Below are 10,219 nucleotides of genomic sequence, written 5' to 3' on the forward strand. Positions count from 1 at the left end.
AAGTTGAACACTCCAACTTACTTCCTTGACAGCTAGATCCACATTTTTCTTCTCGCCAATTCTCAATGGCTTCCTTGTTTTGCTCGGGAGTACAAAAATACTTTAATTGGCGATTTTTTGCATTTGTTGTCTGCGCAGCCCACCACACAACAGCTTTTAGCTATGTTCGATTCAAGGAAAATGACGCTGGTGTGTATAGAAGTGAATGGAGAGCTTTCCCCCGTGATGGGCGTGGCCTATTTCATGCAGTGTCTCTATGGCAGATCGGATTAAAGCAATTTGGTTGAGGTGATTGGCTATGGTGAGCTTGCTACAGCTTGCTTGCTTGCTCTCTCTCTCTCTCTCTCTCTCCTCTGTCCCGTCGTCTCTCCATTCCTCTCTCTCTCCTCTGAGGTTCAGTGAGGTTTCTCTTCCGAGAGCCCGAGAAGAGATTTTGGGTCAAGGCATCAGTCAGTGGAAAAGTCCATTTCTGCGGCCCCGGCTCGGCGGAGCTCACATTCTATTATCTAGTGCCTGTAGACATACCCTCAGGATCAGCAGGGCACAGCGGCAGAGGGCGCGCCAGCCACGTCATACTGCCAATGTCAGCACTCGCACTCTGAGTCTCTGGCACACACACACACACACACACACACACACACACACACACACACACACACACACACACACACACACACACACACACACACACACACACACACACACACAGGGTGCAAAGTTCACAAGCAAACAGGCTGCTACAGGAACATGCGTATTTTTCTCTCATTCTCTCTCTCTCTCTCTCTCTCTCTCTCTCTCATCTTATCTATTCCCAGCCTAAACCATGCCACTACCCAGCTGTACCCTCTATGCCCTTGTCCGCCATTGCCCTGGTCATTATCCTTATTTTATCTCTGTCGTTCTCTCCATAGCTCTTTTATTTTCTTCTCCTCGTTTGTTTCATTTGTTCTCTTTCATCCACCCTCTCTGCCCTCCACTGTCTCTGGCTTGTGGCTTTCTGATCAGGCCATTAGATTGTGCCGTGGAGAATCTTTGAACCACAGACAGCCATCCCACCAGTACCAAAAGTCCCTGAAAATGTTCAGATCAAAGGCAATAATATAATTTATGAGCTGAGGTAATTGGCCATGTCCTGTTTCAATTTAACAGTGTGCTACATGGCATTTTCTTGTTATGGTGGATGACGCTACGGTTTTATTTTGAAGATGTGACAGATGAAGACATTTACGGTTGGGGTTTGGATTTTAATTTAAGAAAAGCCAGAATGCTGAAGGTGCTCTGTCTTTGAGATGGGATGCTTATTCAGTTGTATTGTGCCCATTTGTGGGTCTTATTCTGCCCCCTGTTGGTAAGAGAACAAACCTACAAGCCCATCATGAGCTACTCAAACTGTGTAGTGATACTTTATATCTGTAATATTTGTAAAGAGTGGACAGTGGGAGAGTCCTTTGATTGACATATCTGTACTGTACAACCTTCTTTCTTTAGTCTCTGGAATGACATGAAATCTGCACATCAATTTAGAAAATTAAGCACCGTGATCTTCTTCAGGATGCACACTAGTGTTTGAAATGTCTGTGTTAACTGTATCTGATGATATTTTAAATATCGTTGGGAACCTTTTTTCTAGGTGTACAAATGCTCTTCCATTTTGGATCAGTGTCTAGTCTACTCTGCATCTGCATCTACTGTAGTTTATTTATTTTCTGCACGTTTGGTTCAAACCTTGCTTCTTTGTTGGCAGTCTCTGACCATCTTCCAGAGGTCGCTCACCACCATGCAGATCCAGATCCAGGGCCTTCTCCAATTTGCTGTGCCCCTCTTCCCCACAGCTGAGGTATCACACACACACACACACACACACACGCATGCACGCACGCACACACACACACACACACACACACACACACACACACACACTCACACACACACACACACACACACACACACACAGACTGTTGTGCAAATGAAGTGCTTCTCATAGGTTGTGAGTATGAAGCTCATTCCCGCCAAGCTTCTTATGGTGCTTCTCATGCTAAGGATGCAGGATGTTCTCATCCAAAGTAGCGATATTTTACGTATTTCACCATGAGCTGTTGGACCTCCGCAGAGAGACCTACTGGGTATCCAGCATTTGATACAAAGCAGCAGAGATGGGAAGTAACAGTAGTACAAATACTTTGTTACTGTACTTAAAGTCCCTGGAAACCAGAAATATTTTATTATTATTTAGCATTTTGAGTTCATCACATCACAGGAACCTATGTTAATAAGCCACCAGCCAAATTTGAACGATGATGAACGTCGCAAAGTATATACATTTAGGTTTGACAGTCATGGCAAAAGTAATGAGAATCAATTAGATTTTAGAGTGTATTTTCTCCCGCGGACTGTGTGGGCGTGTCCCGTCTGCAGCAGGTCTTTTCCTCTCTCTCTCTCTCTCTCTCTCTCTTGGAGGAGACTGCTCGGAGGAGACCTCTCTCTCAGAGAGAGAGAGAAGCAGAGAGAGAGAGAAGGAAAGAGAGATGGAGTGTGTGTGTGTGTGTGTGTGTGTGTGTGTGTGTGTGTGTGCGCTGTGTGCGCTGTGTGTGTGTCAGTGTGTGTGTGCGCGCGTGCGTGCATGCGTGTGTGTGATTAGATTAAATCTTATGACGTGATAAGATCATGCATTTTAGCACCGCGCGCTCCGCTCTCTTCAATGAGGAAATGGAAATCCAGACCTTGTAGAAAAGTGTTGATTTTTGGGGTTAGGTTTGAAAGTAATTCTCTCTCTTTTCTGAGGCACACAATTACTCACATAAGACCCTAAATTTAATAGTTCGAAGGTTTTTGTGGATTTTGGTTTCCAGGGACTTTAAGTAGGATTTTCTGGCGACTTTTTACTTTTACTCCCTACATTTTAACACAAATATCTCTACTTTCTACTCCTTACATTTTCAAAACAGGCTACAGTAGTTAGTTTTAATGCACGACAGACAAAAATGATGTAATGCCTGTCTCTCGTGCCGTGCTCTGACAGCTTTCATGCATTATGTGCACCTTTTTTATGGAAAAACCATATTACACAAATTATTAATCAATGTATAGTCTTTATACTTCTTAAAACATGTTGGAGAGGATCTTCTAAGTTTAATAGTCTTCGAATCCTATACTACCATAATTGGAGGCGTGTCTGTCTGTCTGTCTGTCTGTCTGTCTGTCTGTCTGTCTGTCTGTCTGTCCGGAGTGAAATGTTATGCGATCTCTCCTGTTTCTAAATATATCTGTACCGTTTGGTTTGAACCAGTAAAACTATTTTTATACGCATTTTACTAAATGTGTATGGGAAAATAAATGGCGGATGAAAATCTCTGGTACAGTGCTGAAGCAGGAAGTAGGTGGTCACTTTGCCTCTCTATTGTGATGTCATCAGTGATCAGTGAGTGATGTCATCAGTGATGTCACTCGAGCAATTGTGATGTCATCAGTGAGTGATGTCATCAGTGATGTCACTCGAAAAACTTGTCCCTTCATAAAGCCACACACATAGTCGATGACAGACCTGAAGGAATGGATGCTCAAGCATAGCATGACAACAGGCAGCTGAACGATGCTGCCTGGCATGGAGACCTGGACAAACTGACGACCATGCTGCAAGATGGCCGCTTCAGAAGGCGGATGATCAATGAGTGGTGTTGGTGGAACGGTATTAAGTGCACTCCTCTGGGGCTTGCAGCCATGTGGGGTCACGCTGCCTGTGTGACCTACCTCATCACCCAGGGAGCCCAGGTAGACCTAGCTGATGCCACCACAGGCCTCATTCCTCTCTATTCAGCCGTGGTCCATGGTCACCTGGACTGCGTCCGAATCCTCTTGGAAGCCGGGGCCGACCCCAACACAAGAGGACACTGCTTAGACACCCCGGTCTACTGGGCTGCCTGCGAAGGAAGGCTGGACATACTGCAGGAACTCATCAGGTTCCGTGCCGCTGTTCCTGATGACATACCTGTAGACAGTGAGGTCTCTCCTTTCTATGTCAGTGCTGGCCACCACCTGGATTGCTTCTGCCTGCTGGTACAGGCCGCTGGCGTGATGACCCGTGACGTGGCTTCTCGCCTGCTGAGTGTGGTGTTGTGGCGCCGGTGCCAGGTGGCCTTCGTCCAGCTGCTCCTGGACCATGGCGCCGACCCGACCCTGGTGAGGGGGCAAGCACAGCTGGCGGTGAGGGCAGATCCCGAGGCTCTCAGGGTCTTTCTGGAGGCCAAGAGATGTCCTCGCAGTCTGGCTGACATGTGTCGGATCCGGATCCGCCAAGCGCTGGGCACACATCGCCTGAGCCAAGTTCACTCCCTACCACTAACACAAGTGATGAAGGACTTCGTGCTCCACCAAAACTGACTTGAAGGACTGTCTATTTTCATTTCCTAGATTTAGTTCTTCAGTGACTGTGTGTCAAACAAATCCAGGAAATACCATCAGCATACACCATGTGTAGCCAGTCCTACTATAATTGGAGAGCTGTGTCCCTGTGTGGTCGGTTCATTGTCTCCAGAGCCCCCACCCTAGAATTGAGCGCACGTAGCACGCGGAAATTCTAGTTATCTTAATGACGTGAGATTAATTTAGCTTTGCACAGAAGCAGCCGGTAGAAATACTTTTTACTTTTATACTTGATTACATTTCAGAGCCTGGAATTTTTTACTTTTACTTGAATAAACAAGTTGAATCAGTAAAACCATGAAGATTTTGTCTGTGAATATTCCATTATATTCAAAGATGATATTGCTTCATCTATATCCAACAGGTCTCAACAGCGGCCTATGAATCGAGCGCGTGTAGTGCGCAAGATGCCTAGTTATAATACTGTACAATGCATAATACTGTTGGCATCTGTACAATGAAAAAATAATAAAGATTATTCTACTTTTACCAGTCTTTTTTACACAAGTAACTACTTCTACTTAAGTAAAGAATGTGTGTACTTTTCCCATCTCTGCAAAGCAGCGATGAAGTATTTCACCATGAGCTGTTGACCTCTCCACAGAGAGACCTACTGGGTATCTGTATTTCACCATGAGCTGTTGACCTCTCCACAGAGAGACCTACTGGGTATCCAGCATTTGCTCAACTCCTCTGAGGCCGGCCTGCACCAGCTGACTGCCCTGCTGGACTGCAGGGGGCTCAACAAGGTTTGTTCACCGCATCCTAATTGGCAACACAGCGGCACAACTAGGTCAACAGGAGAGTGACTATGGAAGGTTTCACCATAGAACTGAAACGAGAACCGGGAAGACAGCAAGCAGAACATCTGTAGGCTGCTGTACTGCCTGACTTGTGCAGTGTAGCTCATCACAGACCCAGTGATCTAAATTAGTGGTTCTCAGAGTAGGGTCCGGGGACCCCCAGGGGTCCTTGAGGGGCTTCCAGGGGGTCCCCAGCAAAAAGTAGCCATCCATAAGTCGCACAATGACAGAATGCATTACTATTTTGCTCATGGGTTTCATACGACTTTCTGTAATAGAACATCTAAAAGCAAAAACCTTATGGATGGGGGTCCGTGTTCTAATTTCTGTTCTAATTTCTGTGTCTTAGATTTAAGCTGAATTTGTCTGCTTGCCTATGAATTTCAATAGGACCGCTAGTGTCTGCTTATACACACAAAAACGTGTGTCTCTGTGTGTTTGTGTGTTTGACCTTTTTAGGACTATCTGGATGCGCTGGTGGGGGTGTGCTATGACGGGGTGGAGGGTCTGCTCTACCTCTGCCTCTTCTCCATCCTGGCAGCCTGTGCTTTCTGTGTCATGCTGTGTGCCATTCCCAGGGCATGGAGACAGATTGCCTGCAGGTCAGTTTGCCCTCTGCCTGCCTGCCTGCCTGCCTTGAATGCCCTAATTTCCCAATCCTCCACCCCTCTCTAGTCTGTGCTGCATCAAATATGAGCCAATCGGCTAGCGATACAGTATAGTTAATGTGTTGTTCACCATACCTATACACCTACCTATACACAGTATGTTGGAGAACACATAATAAAGGGCTTTGGTGAAATTTGAAACACCACTTTTACCACATGTATGTGGCGCAGTGCTAGCGCCCTCACACACTCCCCTCACAGCAAGAAGGTCCTGGGTTTGATTCCCGCCTGGGACACTGTTGACACTGGGGGTATGTCTCCGCATGCCTTCGGTGCCTGGTGCCCACATGGGTTATCTTGTGAGAAAGGGCCTTTCTGTGCGGAGTTTGCATGTTCTTCCCGTGCTCCCCGGGGGTTTTCCTCCTTAAATAACCCCCCACTAAAAACATGCAGATGATTGTCGTCTGACCAGCGGCGGTTGGAAGAAGTTGGTCCCCGGGCGCTCCACTGCAGCTGCCCGCCGCTCCTGCTGAGCCTGGAGGAGGACGAGCCAGGATGGGTCAAACGCGGAAGACAAATTTCTTTCTCAACTTTTCTTGGTCATGTGGTGGTAGTGAGCATAAGGTTACAAAGTTCAAGTCAGGCTGAGGGCCAAGTGTTGAATACAAAGTGCCTGCCAGTGGCTGCTGACCAAACGCATACGTAGTAGTAGACACAATTGCCACCCCATTGGGTCTTCTACTGACATTTCCCTCCATCTCTCCAGGGAGCGAGATTATGACGACATCGACGAGGAAGACCCGTTCAACCCGCGGGCCAGGAGGATAGGCTCGCAGACTCAGAACCCCAACCACACCAACATGCACAGCTTGTGCAGCTACAGCAGCAGCATGGGCAGCCAGAGCAGCCTGCACCCCCCCGCCCAGGCCGTCTCCAACGCCCCCCTGTCTGACTACATGTGAGTGGAAGGAATAGAGAGGCAAAGTGGGGGATCGTGTGCTTCAAGCAGAGATGGGGGACTTTGATGACAATGAGGCGCAAAAATCACTCGGTGGACTCAATGAGGGGGAATGAATGCTTGTGTGTTCTAGAGGTTTCACAGACTAGTCGACCATCAAAACCACTAGTCGACACTGTGCATCATAGTTGGCTAATTATTCATCTGTGGTTTTAGGAATAAACAATCTTTAAATAAATAGTTTGAACAATCATTTTCTACATGATGCCAGGTTAAATAAACAGAATTGAAGGTATTTAGAGAAGGAAAGACTCCCGTCTATGTTGTTCCTGCAGTCAAACAGTCGCTATCTCCCGCTCAGACAAGTTGCTGGGGTTTAGCGGCTCATTTGTAAACAGCCTCTCCCAGCCAATCAGGACCCTGCTATTTAACATACCCCCAGGTTGGTACCGCCTACATTAGTTAACCCTTTGCTGGCTGTATTTGAGACCTTTTTGACCAGAATTGATCATTTTTATTGGGTGAAAAAAATATGATATATCTCCCATGACTTGTCGATTAGTTGGTAGTCGATGACTACTAAAATGCAGTAGTCGTGAATGCCATAGTTTGTGCAGAATTCATGTGTTTCTGCACAACCAAGCGGAAAAACATAAATCACAATACCAACTCATACAATAAGTCTGTAATGTAGCTCCAAAATGTATTTTTTTTAATACAATGTACTCAAGTCTTACTTCACTGTCATTATGTGTGAGCAGTGACTGCTTAACTGTGTGCATGATACAGTGAGGTTGACTGTGGCAATGCAGTGACAGCAGGAAGTTACTGTATCACGTCAAGACAACAGCTTGTGATCACAGTTAGGAATTGGCTCAACAAACTAGATAATTAAATTAGTCAATTATGTCTGAGACCTGGCTGTTCATCTTTGTTTTTCCTCGATGTTTCTCTCTTGTTAATTTTATTCCTTTCTTTCTTTCTTTCTTACTTACTCCCTTCGCTCTGCTTCCTTTCCCCCGTGTCTCTCAGGAACCAGGCGGCTCTGTTCGGGGGAAATCCACGGTACGAGAACGTGCCTCTGATTGGACGAGGCTCTCCACCCCCCTCGGTGCGTTGGGTCCCAGAGGCCAAGTCCTTCCTATGATGTCACTCTGAGCTAACCAGTCAGCCTTTACCCTAAAAAGCACAAGAAAAACTGTCTTAGTATTATGATTATTACTCCTGATCATTTAATTCAGGGCTACATTTTCACCCAGTAAGGTTTTTGCTTTCTAAAAACCAGCTGATACACAGATAGCTCCTCATCTGTGACTGGTGCAACTCCTTAACTTTGTTAGTTTCTTGCTTAATTATGACCTCACTGATTTGGTTCACATTGGTCAAATGTTATGCAACTGTAGTCAGAGGCCGACTTACCAAAGCAAGGACAGGAGAGGCAGAATGTATTTAATTATTTAAATATGAACTGAACATCATTTAGTAGTCTCTCTCTGGCCATATTCCCCGGACAAAATACTCTAGGTCAGTCACTAGAGGTTGTCTTCCAGATTGAATACAATAAGTTCCCACTGGGTCACTTTTACTCCCATCATATCAAGGAGACAGAAATAGGGATTTTTGGGGGGATTTATTACATTTTGATTGGACCCGGCCTCTCAATATTCATGCTGTGTGGGTGTAAGGAAATATAAGTGACTGCCGTTTGGATGCAATCTAATCTAATCTCCCTCAGATCAGTGCGAGTTATCTTCAGCAGCACTAACTGTTGTGTTTTGTTGACAGAAAATAAATCCCAAAAGTGTATATTTTATTACTGATAAATTATGTATTGTTTGTTGTTAGTGGTAGTGGTGTGACTTCCAAAAGGCTCCGACAAAGACAAATCTCTATTTTCTTACTCTTCAGATTTTCCACACAATTTCAGCACTATTTGTAGAGGCAATAAAAAAATAGCAAGATTAGTTCTGCCATGTAAAGTCTGATGTCACTTCTCTCATTAGCTTCCAGGCTCTAGTTAAACTTTCAACGGCTGATGACCATAGAGGATGTGACCTTGAACGCAGCCTTACTTCCTTCCTAATCAAAACCAATGCCATGCAAATAATGTATAAGTTCTCCCTCCTTACTGCAATTTGACAACGCCATACTCTTCAGCTAACAGCTTCTTTTATATATTTTTTTGTTTGTTCGTTTGTTATTTCTGTGTTTGTTTGTATCTTTCATTTTTATATTTTTCCTCTTTTTTATCAACTTTTGGAGGTATACTCTCAGCAGTATAGAAACCGAGTAAGTCTTCTCCACTCCTCCTTTCATCTTCTCTTTGGGATTAATGACCCCCCCCCCCTCCCCCTTAACTTTTCACTGTTGCATCTCCGTCTCTTTTACCTTTCCTTTGATTTCCATTACCTTTTGGTTTACTCTGCGTTCTTCCTTTCTTTCTGGCATGGCTTTTTGACTCGTCCTCATCCCGGACAGTCTTTTTTTTTTTTTTTTTTTTGACCTAGCGAGGGTTTGTTGAGAGAGTGGTCGTCCCCGGAGTCCCCCACACACAGATACTCTCCTGTGCATGCAGTCCAACCCTGACCCCCCCCCCCCCCACTCCTCATCCAATTCTATAGCGTGTACCGCCGTGAGGCGTCGTGTGTACTAGTGCTATAGAATTCAGCTGATCCTGATGTGCCCCCTGCCACAGTGCCTGTGGTCTGACACATGAGGGCAGTGTGGTGCCACCCTCGCTGTTCATGTCAAAGTGCTTGACATTGGCACAGCACAATCTGCCTGTCGCTAAGTGTACACTTGATGGGTAAGGGATTGATTTTATGCACCAGGCCAGTTTAGCAGCTATGAATTAAGCCTCATCGTGCCCAACTTCTTGCGTGTTTAGCTCAGGCTTTATCCATGCCCGTTAAGTCCTGACTCACACATGCACACACAGCTTGTAATATATTCTGTCTGTTCCTTTGCCCCCTGCAGTACTCCCCCAGTATGAGGGCTACCTATCTGTCCATGACCGAGGAGCAGAGTAGACACTTTGGCAACGACTTCCAGGCATAGACTTGCTCCCTCCTTCCTTCCTCTCTTCGTCTGTCCGGGAGGAAAAAACAGTACCATATCAACACACACACACACACACACACACACACATATACACACACACACACACACACACACACACACACACACACACACACACACACACACACACACACACACACACACACACACACACACACACACACACACACACACACACACACACACTACTCAACAGGCAAAGAGTGTGCTGCTACAGTGCTGACCCTCTGGTGTAAACCTACTGTATGAAGTGATGGAGTGTCCGTCACAGAGAACAGTGTATCATCCCAGTAGTCCAGGACTCCCACCTGCTGTCTCAGGACCACGGAACCGTGTCTGTATTGTTCCACATT

The 10,219-nt window shown here is 45.8% G+C and overlaps 1 protein-coding gene across 1 annotated transcript; it reads left to right on the forward strand.

Annotated features, from left to right (window-relative positions):
* Positions 1-1,747: 1,747 nt before the first annotated feature.
* On the forward strand, positions 1,748-9,845 carry LOC310771457 (protein tweety homolog 2-like; the record flags this gene model as incomplete). The annotated part of the gene is made up of 7 exons (XM_083664067.1): positions 1,748-1,837; positions 5,076-5,168; positions 5,682-5,824; positions 6,597-6,788; positions 7,821-7,899; positions 9,063-9,077; positions 9,765-9,845. Exons 1-7 carry the CDS (start codon positions 1,778-1,780, stop codon positions 9,843-9,845), a joined length of 663 nt encoding a protein of 220 aa, XP_083520193.1. The 5' UTR covers positions 1,748-1,777.
* Positions 9,846-10,219: the final 374 nt, after the last annotated feature.

Source organism: Poromitra crassiceps (genome assembly GCF_964638095.1).
Source record: "Poromitra crassiceps genome assembly, contig: HAP1_SCAFFOLD_1244, whole genome shotgun sequence".
Classification (NCBI taxonomy): domain Eukaryota; kingdom Metazoa; phylum Chordata; class Actinopteri; order Beryciformes; family Melamphaidae; genus Poromitra; species Poromitra crassiceps.